The sequence below is a fragment of the Danio rerio genome, chromosome 7 (genome assembly GCF_049306965.1).
Source record: "Danio rerio strain Tuebingen ecotype United States chromosome 7, GRCz12tu, whole genome shotgun sequence".
Taxonomy (NCBI): domain Eukaryota; kingdom Metazoa; phylum Chordata; class Actinopteri; order Cypriniformes; family Danionidae; genus Danio; species Danio rerio.
This window is the reverse complement of record NC_133182.1, coordinates 15,900,797-15,921,076: the sequence shown is the minus strand read 5'-3', so window position 1 is coordinate 15,921,076 and position 20,280 is coordinate 15,900,797. Positions and strand designations below refer to the sequence as shown.

Here is a 20,280-nt window from a genome sequence, read left to right as displayed (position 1 = left end):
ATCTCATGGCAATTCGTCTTTTGGTACATATAGCAGACTAGTTTTGAAGCAGACTTGATTTGATCACCTCAAATGTGATTCGTTATTCTTGTTTATAGATGACTGACTAAACCAAAGAGACATAAAAAGATGAAAATTGTAGCAAACAAAATTCATTTAAAGATACTTTTTCCATGAAAAATATATGGATTATATGTTTTTTGTACCCCTCCCCTACTCAGCTTTGTTTCACTTTGAGGAAAATAAGAAATGTCATTATTTTAAAGATTATGTCTTGAGGATCTGATTTTTTCATGCTGCTGATGTGCTTTAATTTTCTCCAGCTCACTCGTGGCAAGTGATGTATCCAAAAATACATTTGGATTTCAAAGAAAAAGCTTAATATTGAAAAAAGGAATCATGAGTTTGATCCTATACATTTCGTAAAAAATGCCCTTTAGATAATGCAGTTATTAGTTGTCTGCACGCATCAGTGTTTATTAAGACTGAAATAAGATTGTGAAGTGGAGATGAATAAAAAAAAGTGTATATCTTGAATTTTGCATTCTGAGGTGAGCTTGAAACATGTATCATGCTGTCATTATGCCTAGTATTACACAGTTAACAGTTTGGCGCTCACGTTTTCAAAATAAAAGTCCCACATACAAAGTAAGTGAAATACATGTTTAAAATAATTAAAGGAGAAGAATTATCACTTTAGTATCACTAGAAAACGTTTGGCTTATCAAACACAGCCTGAGGTGTGCAAATTAATGAATTCAGAGTTTAATTTAATACAGGTCTGGATGAATAACCTAAAGTAAGCTTACATGCAAATGAGGAGGGCATGGCCTGCGGGTCTCGTCACGGTTTGTTTTGTCCTCTTATTAACATGTTGTCCACTGTGATTTTACACTTGTGGAATTTAAATGTAAACAAGGAAACAGTTATGTCTGAGTCTCACAGTATGCCCATTTCCATATACTTATTTTTACTATTCTACTATGCTTTGGTATTACCTAGATTTTCATTATAGGGCACTTTTTAAGGTGAATAATTAATCTGCACAATTTAATTTACTTACCAAAACTATTTGTTTTTGTCATTCTTAATTAAAATTGAACCATTTTCTTCTGCTCTGAAATGGCAGTACTTCTCTGATGACATTATATTGATGGCTTGGGTGAAATATACTCAGCCACGCTCCTTTAATCGTTGGTTAGTTACATGTGAGATACGAGGGGAGGAGCAAATAACATAAACCCTACCCCTTATGTATTATTCAGTTTCAGTCATTCCTATTTCTATTAGTTCAAAGCTATGAGTTAATAGTTAATTAGCTAAAGTTATTAGTAACTAATAAAGTTATGATAATTAATAGCCATAACTTTTCTGAATTTGGATTGTTCTGAATTTGGATTGTAATTGTAACAATAATTATTGTAAAAAGTGCTATACAAATAAACTTCAATATTGAAATAAAAGTGTAAAGCAACTTCCGTGTCCAGAATTTTCATGCAATTTTCATGTCTTTATTGCAAGATTACTGCAAACAAGCATCAGTAGCATGTTGCTGCCGTTGCTGCATATTTTTGGGTTTATCGCGTAGCAAAAGGCTGGATAAAAATGCCAAGATGGTCTGCACCAATAGCCTAGTGCTGAAGTGCGTCGACATGATGCTCACAGCGACCCAAGTTTGATTCCTGGAGTGAGGTCCTATGCTGATCCTTCCCCTCTCTTTGACAGTAAAACTTTCCTGTCTGTCCTCTACTATCCTTTCCCAATAAAAAGTGAAAAACCCCTAAAAAATAATTATAAAAAAATGTCAAGATGGCATAAAATCATAAAATGAGCATAAAACAAGATTTATGCAAAGTGGCGTATTGCACAAGCAGATTAATACAATTAATTTTCTTTGCTTAAAGTTCATTCATGTTTTAGATCTGAATTGAATCTGCATTCTGTTAGAGTAGATGTGTCCTATAGCAGGTGGGTATGTAGAGGAATACAGGGACGCTGCTGTTGTTTCTCTGGTAGAATATGCGCTGGATTAAACCTGTTGTGACAAGGCAGGATTCGCCGGAGAGGTGTTTTCTCTCTCCTCCATGCCCTTCAGTGACCTTCAGATCACACACTGCACACCATTACAAATATCTGTGCCTCCTGTGAAGCATGTATGCGCAATCTAACATTTTATCCATTGATATCTAATGTTCTGTAGTTATATATGAGTTTATTATTTTGTCATTCTGTAGTTATACATATGGTTCTAATGTTTTAGTTTTATTTTTTCATCGTTTTATTTTACAGGGGTGAAAGGGGTGTTTTTTTTCTAAAAAAGTGGACCTTTTTGCAGTTATTTGCCTCATTTTCTATTAAATTATGAGGGATTAAATACTGCATCTAGTGACATTTTAAGCACTTTTTTGAGTTTAAATTTAAAAACTGTAGCCTATTATCATTTATTTGGCAAATTATTGTCATTTATTCTATCGTCATATATTGTCATTTGTTATGTTTCTTTTTTTAAATATTTCCCAAATGATTTTTAACAGAGCAAGGAAATGTTCACAGTATGTCTGATAAAACTTTTGTGCGTGTATGTGAGTGAGTATGTGTGTGTGTGTGTGTGTGTGAATGTGAGAGTGTATGGGTGTTTCTCTGTACTGTTGCAGCTGGAAGGGCGTCCGCTGTGTAAAACATATGCTGGATAGGTTGGCGGTTCATTACGCTGTGGTGACCCCTGATGAATAAAGCGACTAATGAGGGAAAAATTTATTAATGAATATTAAAAATAAATAAATTAATAAAAATAAATATATTTATTTACTGTAGAAGATGTACAAAATGTTGTCATAAAAGATAATCGTTACCTAATAACCTAATATTCTAATGATAGGTAGGGGGATTAAATAAACAATCTGTACAATATAAAAATCATTACATCTATGGGACGTCACTGCCGTAGATATACTGTGTGTGTGTTTGTGTGTGTGTTGTGCAGTTGTCATTCCAGTCAACCCTGTGTTGTTGGTTAAGGTCAAACTTGTGACTGTTAAAGTGCAGATTATAGTTCAGCGGGATCAGGTTACTAACGGCAACACCTTTTCAGCTCTGCAGTATGAAGTCCACACTATGCCTGCCTTTGTCCCCACAAGTGCTGTCCTTTGCTTAAAGGGACTCTTTCTTGTGAAGAGTTACAACCTGTGATGGATTACGCCCCCAATTCATTAACACTCTGAGAAGCACTTAAACACACACTTAGACTCTGTCTCTCTCTCTCTCTCTATCTCCAAGTTTCCCTCTCATACACTCAGTTCTCCTTTTGTCGCAGTTTGATCTGCAGTCGTCCATAAAGAAAGCCCATTTTTATCTGCCATTATCCTAAAAGAAATCTTTCGCTCCACCTTCCCTCGCTTGCGTGTCGTCTTGATCGCCGAGAATACCTGCTGGCTCATTAGCTCCTTCCTCACGGTGCTGCACACGCATAAAGAGCAGCGATGGCTAACAGCAGAAGCCTTTAGCTCGCTGTCACACACACAAATGCACACACTCTCACACACACTTCCCTTAAGCTTGTGGGCTGCTCTCGTTGGGCTGAAGAATTGAGTCCCACACCTCCATTTGTGGGCAGATCAGAGTACTGTTATTTTTTTTTTTGGTCTGTGTTTTTGCTAGACATCTAGGGGGCGAAACGTTAGCGCTAGCACACACGTAGCCTGAAGTGTGAGCCAGAGGACTCACCGACTGGTCAGGTCCACTGAGGGAACGGCACAGTAACCCATGGCCGACCTCGTCCGCTGTTGCACGTAATGCGTTTAAACTGTGGTTGAACCCCGCTTCTGTTTTGGGAGGAGGTGGGAAGGGACCTAGTGGAGGACGGGCTGGAAGGGCTTCGCATGGTGTGTTTGTTTGCTCTCTCTTTTTGGGGGAGTTTATCACCATGGCCTCCAGTCTTTAATGAGAATTAAAGGTCAGAAAGGTCAACAGAGTTATATAGGGTGCTTTGAGAACTGGCTCTTTTCAGGGTTCGAAGTCCGCTGGAAACAATACGGTGACGGGATGAACAACTGAGCTAGGTTGCTTGACTTTACCACACATTTGAGCTCTTTTTCTAATTCAATTGTAGTTTTTTTGTGCTCGATTTGTTCTGTCTACATATTGAGTGCATATTGGGTTGCAAGATTTAGGTTGTATGGTTAAGATTGAAATAGTATGTTGATGAAGAAATTTAAAAGCTTAAGGAAGTCCCTTAATATAAGTTCAATGTTGGGACAGTATGGAAAATGCAAATTAAAAGAGTGTAGTGATTTGCACATTTACTTTGACTTGTGTTCCAATGCAGACAATATGAACACAAAAAAATTCATATTTTGTCTGGTCAACTTCATTTTATTTGCAAAGAAGCATCCTTCCCTGTCGTTCAGATCTGCAACACATTGCAAAAAAAGTTGGGACAGGAGCAGTGTAGGGCTAATAATCGGGTCATTTAATTAAATGTGATTTAAACAGGTGATGTCAACAGGTGATTGTAATTATGTTTTGGTACAAAAGCAGCATCCAAGAAAGGTCTAGTAGGAGCAAAGATGGGCTGAGGATCGGCAGTTTGCCAACAAATATGTAAGAAAATGATTGAAATGCTTAAAAACAGTGTTCCTCAAAGAAAGCCAGGAAGACATTTGGATATTTCACCTTCAACAGTGCATCACATCATTAAAAGTTTCAAGGAATCTGGAAAAATTTCAGTGCGTAAAGGAAAAGGCCGTAATCCTAAGCTGAACAACCATGATCTCTGATCCCTCAGGCGGCACTGCATCAAGAATCCTCATTCATCCATAAGCGATATCACCACATGGGCTCAGAACTACTTTAGCAAAGCTTTGTCAGGTACCACAATATGTATTTACATCCACAAATGCCAATTACTGTACTGTGCCAAAAAGAAGCCCTATGTGACATTGTCCAGAAGTGCTGTTGACTTCTCTGGGCTCAGAGGCATCTGGGATCAAGCATTACACAGTGGAAACGTGTACTGTGGTCAGATGAATCAGTGTTTCAGGTGTTTTTTTGAAGAGATGGACGCCGTGTGCTCTGGACCAGAGAAGAAAATGATCATCCAGACTGTTACCAGCAACAAGTCCAAAAGTCAGGCTCTGTCATGGTATGGGGTTGTGTCAGTGCCCTTGGCAAAGATAGCCTGCACTTCTGTGATGGCACCATTAATGTTAAAAATACATAGAGATTTTATAGCACAATATGCTGCCTTCTTTTCCAGGGATGCCCATTCATATTTCAACAAGACAATGCAAAACCACAATTAGCACACATTACATAGTCTTGGCTGTGGAAGAAGAGGATACAGGTACTTGACTGGCCTGCCTGCAGTCCCGATTTGTTTCCAAAAAGACCCCATATTGTTGCTTACCTAAAGACTTGTTTGCTGGAAGAATGGGACAAAATTACACCTGAAACACTTCATCACTTGTCCCTAAATGTCTTTTAAGTGTTGTGAAAGAATGTCAACATTACAAAGTGGTAAATGCTTTACTCTTCCAACTTCTTTTGAAATATGTTACAAGAACCAAAACTGTTATGAAAACAACGCATAAAAATCATGAGGAACACATTAAATGATGTTTGTTGTATTGCAATGTCATACAAGTCAAAGTCATTTAGAAATAACTTTTTATTTGCGTTTTCCATACTGTCCCAATTTTTTCTGCTTTGGGGTTGTATAAATCAGCACGTAGATTGCCTTAGATGTATAAGACACATTAGTTAAGTTGTATGCTCTATATTTTGGAAGTTTTGTTTTGTAGTTTGAGTAGTCCAGGGCACTTTTTTTTGTAAATATTTGGTTTGAGTAATAAATCTTTGCATTGCTAAAAGGTCATCGTTGTCTTGGCACACCTTGTCATGTATTCCCTAGCATTTTTTCTGAACATGGTCAACTCACTGATACTTCTTAATAATCCCTAGACATATTGTCATCAAGATACGTAACAGTTTAATTTATAATGCGTGTACACTGTGCTGTACGCTATATATGGAATTATTCCATGGTCTGTTAAAATTGTTGATTCTGATTGGCTTGAAGGTGTGCAAATATTTGTTTAATGCACAGATAGTTCCAGTCAGTAGTGATTACTGTTTAAAATCAATGTGCTACCATGGTGTCAATGGAGAATTACCACTGTGGCAATGTACCTAAAAGAGCACATGTCACTCCCCTGCTCATCCGTTTGCACTGGCTGCCAGTCGCTGCTCGCATCAAATTCAAAGCTCTGATGTTTGCCTACAAAGCGACTTCTGGCTTTGCTCCTTCTTATCTGCTCTCACTTCTGCAGATCTATGTGCCCTCCAGAAACTTGCGTTCTGTGAATAAACGTCGCCTCGTGGTTCCATCCCAAAGAGGGAAGAAATCACTTTTCCGAACTCTCGCATTCAATCTGCCCAGTTGGTGGAATGAACTCCCTAGGTGCATCAGAACTGCAGAGTCACTCCCTGTCTTCAAGAAACGACTAAAAACTCAACTATTTAGTCTCCACTTCACTTCCTAATCTGCAATTGCCTCTCTGGAAATACCACTAACTGTACTCAAAAAAAAAAAAAAAAAAGTACTAATACTTTCCTTCTTAGACTTTACATACCTGAAACTTGCTTACAGCACTTATTCATTGTTGCTCTTATAGTTGTGTAAATTGCTTCCTTGTCCTCATTTGTAAGTCGCTTTGGATAAAAGCGTCTGCTAAATGACTAAATGTAAATGTACTTAAAAACATTTGCAAAACATGTTACTATGAGCTATTAGATATGACATTTACATTTAAATGCACTCATGATCTCTCTCTTCTTTTTCTAGAAGAATATAGGAAATATTGTGAAAGATGTCCTTCCTCAGTCAGAAAATTTGTGAAAAATTATTCAAAATTCACAGGAAGTCTCCTAATTTTGCCTTCGACTGCATGCGAAAGGGTTAAATGCAGCATTTTGAGAATCTAGCATAAGCAGAGCTGGAGTTTCTCTGTCATATCATATACTGCCTTCATTTCTCAGCTCGGCCGATCGGATATGAAAGCAGCACTTACACGTGTTTGTCCTCTGCTCCTTTTGCACCCCAGATCAGCTGGAGGGCACTCATCCCTGCATTCATATCCTATCCAGCCTCTCCACAAGGGTTTACAGCCCCAAACGCCCATCCGCCGGCACCCTGGGTCCATTCCTGTGGCACCTCTCCAAATCTGAGCGAGCAGAGAGGAGTGAAAAACCCCTCTGGATCCATGACCTCTGCAGTCACTGGCCTAAAGACTCAACAAGAGCACAATACACACAACTGACCAAAGGCTGCAGTGCAGTGAGGACGATACTGATTGTGCCACACAGTTGGGTTTCATTCATTATTAGTAATATTTTTTTATTTTTTTGGCTTATCCTCAGGTGCCTGTCACTCTGCTTTGGGTTGCATTTTGAATAACATACTGAAATGCAAGCAAATGAAAATGAAAATTGCGATAATTATAGCGCCGACGCCAGAAGTTATTACTTCACATTAGTTCATGTCCGATGGTTCTGATATTATGTCGTTCTACTGGATCGCATGCATATTGTGAAACAGAGCTCTGTGTGCTACTTCAGAGTCTTGGTGCTTGTTTAAACATGGTTAATTGCAAAAAACTCGCCATGCAGAAATCATGTGGAATTTCTGTTTGTTTGGAAATGGGTATGGTTATGTATACACGCATTTGTATTTTATGGATTCATGCAAATTATAGTTTTAAAGTAATACTGGATTAAACACTATATAGTAGCTTTATTTTATTTTCAAGTAACAATTGTAGCATTTTTTTTTGCATATAAATTCAGTTTTAGTCATTATATTTCGTGTTTTGGTATTTCCTCGACTGGATGGAGAAAAATTAAATGTTTATGTTTATTTTGTTTTGTTTTTTGTTTTGTTTTTTTGTCATTTTTAAATGTGACTGATTACCGATTTTATTATAATAAATAAAATAAGATTAACAAATTAAGAATATATATATATATATATATATATATATAAATATATATATATATATATATATATACACACACACACACACACACACATAAATATAAATTAAATATAAAGCTTTAGATTAATAACATGTAATAAAAATGAAATAAAATGAGAAAATAAAAATATTAATCAAAAACTCACTTAAATAAAAATTTTATAAATAGCTTTAGATGTGTAAAATGTAATAGAAATGTCATAAATTGAGAAAATAGAAATATGAATCAAAAACACACTTAAATTGGAATTAAATGCAAAGTTTTAAATTAATAACATGTAATAAAGATGTAATAAAATGAGATATGAAAATATTAATCAAAAACACACTTAAATGGAAATTAAATATATAGCTTTAGATTTATAACACGTAATGACGATGTAATACATGAAAAAAATAGAAATATTAATCAAAAACACACTTGAATTGAAATTAAATAAATAGATTTAGAATCATAACACGTAATCAAAATTTTATAAATTGAGAAAAAAATATATTAATGAAAAATACAGTTAAATTGAAATAAAAAAAAGCTTTAGATTAAAAATGCAATAAAAAATGTACACAATGAGAAAATAATACCAATAAAAACTTATACTTTTAAAATTATACTACTATTGACATTTTTCATCATTACATTAAGTGTTATTTTAATGTTTGATTTGTTCTTAAACTTTATATGCCACAAAATCTGAAGTTTATGGAAACATCATAATAATAAACTTATAATTAAATATATTATTATTATATCCATAAAATATGTATTCGAATTGTATAGGATCTACAAAATAACACGTATTGGTATTAATTATTATTATGTATATTATAAGTATTTGCATTGCAATTTGAGTTTTTTTTTCGCCCAATTTAAGATAAGCATTTGTGCATATCTTGAGTAATTTACTTTTAATTTGTTAAATGTACCTAAATTTACCCCAAATAAATTCTGTGACCTGGCCTGATCTGAGTGAAGTGTCTGACTGGATCTGCTGTGAGGTTTTTGGAGCAGTAGCTGCAGGGGTTTTCAGCCCATTATCAGCGTGAGGTTTTGTTGGTTGTGGAGTGTTATTTGTAACCCTCTTAGGGAAAGCCACTCTTAATGTTCCTCTTGAGACGAGAGCCTCTTGTAAATCACCTCAAGTGTTTTAAACTTGTTTCCTTCAAGTGAGCTATTGGTACTAACTGTTTGCATTAGGCACTTGATGGCAGTGATTGGCTCTTAATAATCCACTCTTCATGCCATGATTCTAGAGGTTTCAATAGACTCTGTTTTGAGTTATTATGTTCTGTATTTTTCGTATTATTCTAAGGCAGCTTATTCTGGTTTGGGTTGGTTTAGGGTCGTTTGTTTTGGTTTGTTCCTAGTTAATATTATTAATAATTATTATTTATAATGGTTGTGGTTGTAGTAGTTTTGTAAATTTTCTGTTTTGAGTTTTATTTTTATTTTAAGTTTTCAGCTGTGGTTTTTTGTTTTGTTTTGTTTTGTTTTGTTTTGTTTTGTTTTTTTTTCGAACAAATGAGGCAGGGCTAGTTTTTATCATTACTTTGTTATATTATTATTATGTTTTTATTGTGCGGCTAAGACTTTAGTTTTGTTTTGTTTTTTTGTTTTGAACATACTAAACAAATGAGGTAGGGCTATAGTTGTTGTTATTTTATGTTATTAACATGTGGTTATTATTATGCAGCTAAGGATTAGTTTTTTGTTTTGTTTGTTTTGTTTAATGAACAAATTAGGTAGGGCAAGTTGTTGTCATTATTATTTTATGTTATATTATTATATGTTCTTATTTTGCCGCCAAGAAATTGTTTTGTGTTTTTTGTATTGTTATTTATTTTGTTTAGTTTTGACTAAACAAATGAGGGTCAGCTAGCTGTTGTTGTTGTTATTATTATTATTATTATTATTATTATTATTATTATTATTATTATTATAATTAAAATAATAATATTAATAATTCAAATTGCGAATAGTGAATATTTTATGGAGGTAATAGCTAACTAAATAGTGTTTTTTAGCTAACATAAATTCTGTAACAATAGCTATTTTTGTTGTTAATATTAGTTAATCTATTAACTAATGATACATTATTGTAAAGTTTAAGATTACTTTATAATCCTTTTATTTTCATAATCTTTTAAACGTTTTACTCTTAACATTGTAGACTTTCTATTATTTATCATACATGTTCAATTAACCTCTTTTTGTGTGTCTATTTTTTATTTTTAGTGTATTAAGTTATTTTGGGTTCATTTATGTATTGTATTTGAGCTTTTCTTTAATGTTCAGTTTTAAAATGTAACTTTTGTCTTAACCTATTTGACAGTGTTAAAAATAAAAATTGTTGTCTTTTTTGCACCTAATGTCAATAGTGTGACAAACGCTTAATCATCACCAAAAGAAAATTTGATACCATCATATGCTTTAACATTCATTGTTATTTCTTTGTTTAGTAAAGACAAGGCATGTTTATTTATTTACCACCTTTCATACACAATGGTAATTCAAAGTGTTACATAAACAAGATTAAAAGAAAGAAGTTTAAGAATACAAAATTATTTAAAAAAAAAACAAAACAAAACAAAACAAATAAAAATGTTTTAAAACATGGTTTCAAAGGAAGGGGAAAAAAATAAGTGAGTTGTGCTGAGGTGAATTTAAACTGTGTGCAAATACACAAAATGTACTCTTATAATACATAGTTGTATGATGAAGTGTGTGTCATGTTTGAGTGTTTTTAGTCATCCTGTCTCGTATTGGTTGGTCTTGTCTGCCTCAGGGTGACAGAAGTGTGTGAAGGGTGGATAATAATGCCAGTTGTATGTAGTAATGGGCTTTGCAAAGGCAATTCAGAGTGGTATGTTATCTTTTTTTAATTAAACTTCAGTGACTTCAGAATAAGGGCATGATTTGTGAACAACAAAATACATTTTAATGTCCCCTGAACATTTTGGCATTGTTTTAATAACAAGGGTTATTATAGCAAATTAAGAGTAAAACCGTTGCTTTAAGGTCACTTATTTTACCCATTTTTTCAGGATTTAAAATAAGTCTTTGTGTCTAAAGAATGTGCCTGTAAAGTTTCAGCTCAAAACACCCATTAGATTATATATTATACCTTTCAGAATATTGGAATTTTCAGTTCCGAGTACATTATAGCTATTTTCTTGCCTGTGCCTTTAATGCAAATCTAGTTCTAGTTCTCCCCGCTCACTGCTCCTACTTGCCTGTCAGAGATGGCTCCCTATGGTTCTGATGTGTCTCTCCATCTCCTGCTGCGTCAGATAAACAGTACAGTGACAGACACGAGGAAAGCAGATCTCATGTAACGTTTTTGAGAAATACTAGAGCAAGAACTTTCCCAATGATTATTTGATGTATTTGTTGTTAAGTTAATTCAAGCCTTTGTGCAAGGATGAGTCACACACAATGTTGTTACAATGTTTGTGCACACACGTGCACACAGCGTTGTTGTCGGTCACACAGTCAGGTTGCGGTGGGCCTCAAAATGGGATGGACTTGGATGCTACTTTAATGTCAGGAAATAAAAAAGAGACTTTTTGTCTTTATATCATGCCAATATGACTCTGAACACACTATATCTACACACAGTTCTGCCTAAAAAGCTTACAAAAGAGGATTTTCATCATAGGTACCCTTTTAAAATACTCTTTTTTTGATATTTAAAAAATATTGTAAATGTTTCCTAAAATACCATGTATGAAAAATGTGTTATAGCTAGTTGCCGAGGAAAATTTTGGTTTAGTTTACCTTGATGTACCAAAGTACTGAAGCTAAAATGTTAAAATTAAATTTACATTGCAAAAAGTGATTAGTTACTTTACTTTTTAAAAAAGTGAATTAACCTTAAAATCTTTTTTTTTTTAATTAGTAAACCCTTTGTAACTTGGAAATGTTAAGTAACTAAGTTTTTTATAATTATGCACATTGTTCATTTACCTAAAAATTGTAAGTGTTAACTTAAAGTCAGTTAATCACTTTAAAAGCAGTAGGTTTACTCACTCAAGTCAACTACTCTCCTTTTTACTCTAAATCAATTCAATATTATTTCAATATCAAAAATTTATGACAAAATTCTGAAAATTATTTCTAAATCTTTATAAAAAATGTAAAGGAAAACTAGTTCAGTGATGCTAAAATACCACAAATTTAATGCAGCTCTTTCATGCAAAACAGCAGCTGTTAAGCTCAGAAAATACCAGAACTCCCGAAAAATTATTAAAGCAATTAAACAGGGAATGTCCCTTAATTATATGTTAAACTATCCTTTTAATTTCCAGCATTTTCTGATCAGTAGATCCCATCTTATGTTCTTTAGAATAACTCCTGAAAAGCTTAAGGTTTTGATCCCGCTTGTCTCCTCTTTGTAGCCTTGAGGGTTTCTGAAGAAAACAATCTGTGGCTCTTAAAGGCGTGTGGAAATTACAGCTTCCCATGGCTTTTAAGAGTGCGACTTACCTGCAGTTCAACAAACAATAGCAGCTTTAGAAGCCCATTGTTTAGTCAGAGATAAACATCAACCTGAGGGGAAAAGGGCACCTGAATCAAGGCTGCGGGCATGTTTACTTGAGATGTGTTTTCGTCAATCCAATCACAAGTGGTCAACATTAAATACAGGTGTAATCAGGGTCTGAATAATTTTGATCTTGTTCACATTTGACAATTTCCAGAGTCAAAAACGCACTGTCAACTTGCTTTTGTAGTGTTAACACTCAATTGCATGCAACAACCAAATACACGAAAAATAATATCATCCTCATTCTTAAGCATTACAGAATGTAATGTTGAAACGCTCCAACCAGGTTCAATTCACCTTTATTTCTATAGCACTTTTACAATATAGATTGTGTCGAAGCAGCTTAACATAGAAGTTCTTGTAAATTTAAACTGTCTGTTCGGTGTCAGAGTTGAAGTTCAGTTTAGTTCAGTTCAGTTTGGTAAATTTCACTGCTGAAAGTCCAAACAAAAAAATGTCAAAGAAAGCGTTCTTGCAGGACTCCTAGAGTTCATCAAGATTTGTTCGATTCATCTTCCATGCCTCCTCCTTTATCTTACCCCAGACATGCCTAATAATGTTCATGTCTGGTGATTGGGCTGGCCAATCCTGGAGCACCTTGACCTTCTTTGCTTTCAGGAACTTGTGATATGGAACTTGATGTGGAGGCTGAAGTATGAGACAGAGGGCTATCCTGCTGAAGAATTCCTGTGAGTTGGAATGTAATGGCAGCACAAATGTCTTAATAGCCCAGACTGTTGATGTTGTCATCCACTGCAGATCTCTCGCACACCTCCGTACTGAATGTAACCCCAAACCATGACTTTTCCTTCACCAAACTTTACTGATTTCTATGAGAATCTTGGGTTCATAAGGGTTCTAATAGGTCTTCTATGGTATTTGTGATGATTGAGATGCAATTCAACAGATGATTCATCCAAAAAATCAACCTTCTGCCTCTTTTCCAAATGATCAACTAGAAGTCATGTTATTATTTGTTGCTCTTAAAACTGGGATCAATGACCAGACTTTTGTCAGGTAGTGTATGATAAATGATCTATGGGGTATTAAAGATAATCTGTGAATATTAAGACAAGGAAAAAAAAGAATCATTGGATTTACTCAAATGTATTAATAAACTAGTTGCAAATAATTTATATGTGCTGAATTTAAATAAAAAATTTAATTTAGTGTAGTTCATCTTAAATTGTTTGTTAAAATTTAACCCGTATAAATTGTTTGCAATCCTTTACTAAAAATTTGTAAATCCAATTAATGATTTTTTTCAGTGCAAGTGCACCTATAAAACAGCAGATGTAAAAAAATAAATAAAAAAGAAACGTTTCTATCTCATTTACTTGGGATCCAATGAGCTTAATTCAGAATTAAATAAGGCCTTACTTACCATACAGAGCTGTATTTAATCATGCACTTGACTACTTTCCACTTGTATGTGTGTGTACACCTAGCGCTGATCTCCCTCATTAGCCTCTTTATCGCTAGCTTTTGGCATAGCTCATTGCCTTGTTAGAGATTAGTGCTCATGTGGGGCCAAGTTACCGTAATAAAGCGCTTGATTGTAATGACTATCCTCTAAGCTGCAGCTCTTTCTCTCGTACCGCCGAAAAGCTCAAGCCTCCCTCAAGGGTTTTTTTAGCGGCACACTAACAGTTACACTTCTCGGACCATTTAAGGTGCATGGCCAAGCGTCTAACGCGATTTGTGTTCACACACTCTGTTTCGTCTGTCTGCAAACATGGGCTCGGATGTTTTTCTCGCCTGTCTTAAGTCTGCAGGTCTTCAGTGCGGAGGCAAGAAGCTGAAACAGGCATCTATACCTAGAAGTGTTTACAAGCACTTCTTGGTGAAAGAAGTTAAATTAAAATGTACTCAGCATTTTACTCACTCTTAATAGCTTCAAAATGCTTACAGGTTTCTCTTTATATCGAACTTTAAAGTATTTTGAAGAATGTTTGAAACTGATAGTCATTGACATCTTTTGTAGGAAAATGCTATAGTAATTGTAATGCTACACTGTTAAACCCAAAAAGTTAAGGTACTGTAACTGAGGAAAATGACAAACCATTTAAGTTCAAAAACTAATCCTAATGAGAACTGTGAACTTAATCCATTTGAGTAAAAGAAGCAATTTGAGCACAGTAAAACCCGATAAATGAAAAAAACTCAAACCAACTGTAAAACCCATTAAACTCAAACCGTTTGAGGAAACCGATTGCTACAAACCATTTGAGTTAAACTAATCTATATGAGTACTGTAAACTTATTAAGTTTAGGTTGAAGTAATGAGGTCTTTAATTACCTCATTACCTTCAACACTGAGTTCAAAACTCTTTTTAAATGGGTAGAATTCCCTCTTAGTAAATTTTGAGTTAACGACACTCATTTAATTTGATAAAGTTGACTGTTGGGTTTTACAGTGTAGTATAATACTATAATATTGTAGGAAGTCTATGGAAGTTTGTTTCCAAATACTCAAAAGACCATTTAAAGAAAGTAAAAAATCTTTTCTTTTTTAAAGCTCTTTGGTCATTATTGAAATATTTTAGATGTTATTTTAGCGCTTGATTAATGTCAATTAGAAATGTTGTATACTTTTTTTGTTTTTAATTTTTTTTATTGATTTGTAAATTAAATTTGTAGTATTATAACAAAAAATAGTGTTTTATTGTTTGCATTAGGGAATTTCATGGGTTATTCAAATTCCCTAGAAAAAAAAAATATATATATATATTGCTCATAATCTACAAAAAAATATTTTTTGGATTTATACATTTATTTTTCACAGTGTAAAAAACTTAATAAACTTACATCAATGCATTTTTAAGATGTTAGTGTAATTGACTGAATGAACATTGCATACATTGCATCCGCAAAGTATTCATAGCGCTTCACTTTTTTCACATTTTTTTATGTTACAGCCTTATTGCAAAATGGATTAAATATATTTATTTCCTCGACATTCTACACACAATACGCCATAATGACAATGTGAAAAGATTTTTTTGAATTGTTGCAAATTTATTTAAAATAAAAAAAAACTGAAAATTTACATGTACATCATTATCCACAGCCTTTGCTCAATACTCTGTTGATGCACCTTTGGCAGCAATTACAGCGTCAAGTCTTTTTAAATATAATGCCACTAGCTTGGCACACCTGTCTTTGGGAATTTTTGCCCATTCCTCTATGCAGTACCTCTGAAGCTCTATCAGGTTGGATGTGAAGTGACGGTGTAGAGCCATTTTTAAATCTCTCCAGAGATGCTCAGTAGGATTTCGGTCTGGGCTCTGGCTAAGCCACTCAAGGACATTCACAGAGTTGTTGTGAAGCCGCTCCATTTATATTTTGGCGGTGTGCTTTTGGTCATTGTCCTGCTGGAAGATGAACCTTCGCCCCAGTCTGAGGTTAAGAGCACTCTGAAGCAGGTTTTCATTCAGAATGTCTCTGTACATTGCTGCATTCATATTTCCCTCTATCCTGACTAGTCTTCCAGTTCCTGCTGTTGAAAAACATCTCCACAGCATGATGCTGCCACCACCATGCTTCACTGTAGGGATGGTATTAGCCTGGTGTTAAGCGGTGCCTGGTTTTCTCCAAATGTAATGCCTGGCATTCACTCCAAAGAGTTTAATTTTAGTCTCATCAGACCAGAGAATTTTGTTTATAAAGGTCTGAGAGTCCTTCAGATGCCTTGGCAAATTCCAGGCGAGGAGTGGCTTCCTTCTGGCCACTCTACCATACAGGCCTTGGTGGATTGCTGCTCAGATGGTTGTCCTTCAGTAAGGTTCTCCTCTCTCTACAGAAGAACGCTGGAGCTCAGACAGAGTGACCATCAGGTTATCGATTACCACCTTGACTAAGGACCTTCTCCCCCGATCACTCAGCTTAGATGGCCAGCCAGCTCGGAGGTCTACAGACAATTCCTTTGTCTTCGTGCTTGGTTTGCACTTTGACATGCACTGTCAACCCTGGGACCTTAAATAGACAGGTTTATGCCTTTTCAAATCATGTCTAATCAACTGAATTTACCTCAGATAAACTCCAATTTAGCTGCTGAAACATCTCAATAATGATCAGTGGAAACAGAATGTACCTGAGCTCAATTTAGAGCTTTACAGCAAAGGCATCATATTTAAAAAGACTTGAGGCTGTAATTGCTGCCAAAGGTGCATCAACAAAGTATTGAGCAAAGGCTGAGAATAATGATATACATCTGAATTTTCAGTTTTTTTTTATTTTGAATAAATTTGTAACAATTTAAAAAAATCTTTTCACATTGTCATTATGGCGTATTGTGTGTAGAATTTTGAGGAAATAAATTAATTTAATCACTATTGAAATAAGGCTATAACATAAGTATAATGTGGAAAAATTGAAGCGCTATGAATACTTTCCCGAATGCACTGTCCTCTCATTCATCATCCGTGATTTGTATGTTAAGTGATCGTTCCCCTTTCTCTTTCTGATGTTTTCTGCCTGAAGTACCACATTCCATAAGAGTTCCATAAAAAGAGCTTATAGCTTTGTTTTGATTTAGAAAAAGTTGTCTCTGCATAGCTTATGTCTCTCCATTCATAAATAAATAAAAACCATTTTAAGGTTATAATATTATTATTATTTCGATAGTCTACAGAACAAACCATCATTTAACATTAACTTTCTTAATTACCATAACTTGCCTAATTAACCTAATTAACCAATTGCACTTTAAGCTGAACACTAGTATTTAAAAATATCTAGTAAAATATTATTTACTGAAAAAATATATACGAGGGTAATAATGCAGGGGGGCTAACAATTCTGACTTCAACTGTACCATTGCAGCTTTGTTTTCCATGCGGATCTCTATCTCTCCACATCATTTTTACATGGTCTCTCTGTGTGTCTTTCAGAGACTGCATTTGCCTCCAGACCTGTCAGAGACGGTGAGTCGAGTGAGTAAAGCAGATCTGGCAGCAGGATGTGCTTCCACAGCCACGGGCAACAAGCACCTCCATTTCTAGCGTTTTCCCATCCGTCCCGCAGCGCCGCCGCTGTGATGATGTTCAAGGGCAGGAGTGAAGAGAGAGACGAAGCAGCATCAGGTCACACTCACACCTGCACACACACACAGCCTTCATTACACAGAGATTAAGATGGTACTCTGTTCAGGAGATGTACGGTATGGTGCAAAAACTGACAAGAACCTGCTTTCGGTTTCTGGATGAAGTGTGGATGCGATGCAAATAACCATAATGTTATTTGGCTGCTGTTGTCTTTTCAGTCCGCTTCAATGTTAGCAAATGATGCCAATAAAGTTTCTAAATAAGTGTAAGTAATGTCATGTTTTTATTCAGGTTTAAAGGTAAGGTTATTTTCTATACTGTAGCACATTTCACACACAAGTATAATTCAAAGTGCTTTACATAAACAGGAATAAAAGAAACAAGAAAATACAAATGATTAAACACTGGTTCAAATGTGTTAAAAACTGGTTTTGAAAGAATGAAAAAGAAAGGAAAGACATAATAGTGCAATCTGTCGGTCATAGCCCAGTGCTAAAGACTAAACAGGGGTGCATTTCCGAAAACCATTGTTAGGCAACTAAGGTTGCAAGTCCTGTTGTTACAAACATAGTTTGTTGATTTGACATTTCCTAAATCCGTTGTTCCAACGAACATTCGCTAAATGCGTCGCAAACTTGTGCACTCACAACTACACCTCTGGAGCTATTCCAAGTTATTCCCCCAATGCCCTATTCATTTAAAACATTCTAACAATTAAACCTGGAATGATTAAAAAAGCATTAAGGTCATCTCTCTTAGGTGTCATTTGCTTTCAAAATATTTTTACAGTTCAGTTTAAGCGATCTTCATGTTTACAATTGCGCTCCCTTCGCAGTGCACTTTGAAAACATTGATGTAATTTAGAACACAGCTGAGCGGAACTCCAAAGCTAGTATATTTTTTACAGTCATTGCTTGAAAGCTTGTGAAAACAAAAAAAACATAGCATAATATTAATGCTTTTATTTTATAGTAGGTTATTTTTTAAGAAATGTAGCCTACTGTATATGACATGGACCTGTTGATTAGAACATTTCGGCAATGGTTTGCATGTCAAATGATAAAAGTAGACTCAAAAAAAAAAAAAGTAATAAATAAACAATATCCTACTTATTAATAATAATATTTATAATAATCATCATCATCATCATCATTAATATCAATATTATTATCCAAGTAGGATTTTTTTTCATTTCCTAATAATTAATAAATATTATATATATTTTTCTAAATAAATAGCCTCATTATTTATTTATTTATTTATTTAGATGATTTATATATGTTATCAGAATACTTTTGTAAGTGATTTTATGCTGAGGAATACCAATATTATTGGGAACATTACATATTGTAAAGGAAACATTAGCCCTATACAGTATCTGCCGTTTACATACTGTATATTTCAATTAATATGGAAAGTGAGTGAATGTTTTTACCAAAACTAATATTGGATTTTAAATGCAATAATATTTAATTCATTAAATAATATAAATAATTTGCACAAAGAAATTATGGGGTTCTTTTTTAAAAAGTTGTTACTTCTACCCGTTTAGAGCATCATTATGGGCATTTTACGTTATAACTTGGTTCAAGCGACAGAGAAACCACAAGTTTTTTGAAACACTTGTCTCTACATCGTTCTTTTCCCATATGATGCATCATACCATAGTTCAGCCGCGAGTTACATTGTTGTTTGGGAAACGCACCCCAGATCTGTTGATTTAAGAAGTCTTGATTTGAATGTGCCTAATGTTGGAGCACATGGGTGAATGTCTCGGCTGTGTATTTAAATTGTGGCGGTTCCTTTATTTTCATTCTGACTTGTTGCACATGCGAGTGATGTATCTCTGTAAATCAATAGCATTAAGCTACTCGCCTTGTTCGCCTTTTGGTACCTTTTTGTTGTGCCAGGTACCCTTTGCAAAGAGTACCCCAAAAAAAATTGGTGCGATACGGTTCGCTTTGCGTTTGACAGTGGAAACGGCCATTAAAGCGTACCCAACTGAACTGAACCGTACCTTACCACTCAGTGGAAATGAGACATTATTTGGTTGTTACCAACACCCAGGGAAAATTCCAAGTCAACGACACCTATAGAAATACGTTTTCTGAGAAATATGGTGCCGTGTTCAATACTTATTTTCCCCGCTGTATCTAAAAATTCTTAAATCAAGAAGCATTTTCTTGACAGGCAAAAAATATTGTCTTGTTTTCAGAAATAATATGCCAAACATAAGTGAGTTTCTCCTTTAAACAAGCTAAATAATCTACCAATGGGGTAAGAAAAGTAATCTTATGTCAAAACATATTTTGCTTACCCAATTTACTCCACGGCAAGTTAATGAATTTATTTATTTATTTAAATTATCATTAGATCCGTTTACGTTTATAATATTTCGACTATAATTTCAATTGACGTGACCTCTACTTGACATTGAGGAGAGATCTATTAGTAATGTAAAAATACACAAATTATTCAGTTGTGCCTCAGAAACAATTTGACATGAAATCATGCATTCATGAGGCGGTTATGGTTTTTATACAGACATTAATGTTTCATAGCCTCATTTTTATGATTAAACATGTCTGTTTCACTGCTTGCAGTTCAAAGATGGCGTTGTTTTCATTCCAAATTGATAGTTGTATTGTGAGTATATTGTCTTGG

At 34.6% G+C, this 20,280-nt stretch overlaps 1 protein-coding gene across 5 annotated transcripts in view; it reads left to right on the top strand.

Annotated features, from left to right (window-relative positions):
- The window catches only part of elp4 (elongator acetyltransferase complex subunit 4), a 244,503-nt gene extending 226,618 nt beyond the window's left edge, over window positions 1-17,885 (top strand). For 4 of the 5 annotated variants that reach the window (XM_073906548.1, XM_073906549.1, XM_073906550.1 and 1 more), the window contains 1 exon segment: window positions 17,464-17,885. In XM_073906548.1, coding sequence (XP_073762649.1) covers window positions 17,464-17,574 — 111 coding nt within the window. In that variant the 3' untranslated portion in view covers window positions 17,575-17,885. 5 annotated transcript variants of the gene reach the window in all.
- The last annotated feature ends 2,395 nt before the right edge of the window (window positions 17,886-20,280 follow it).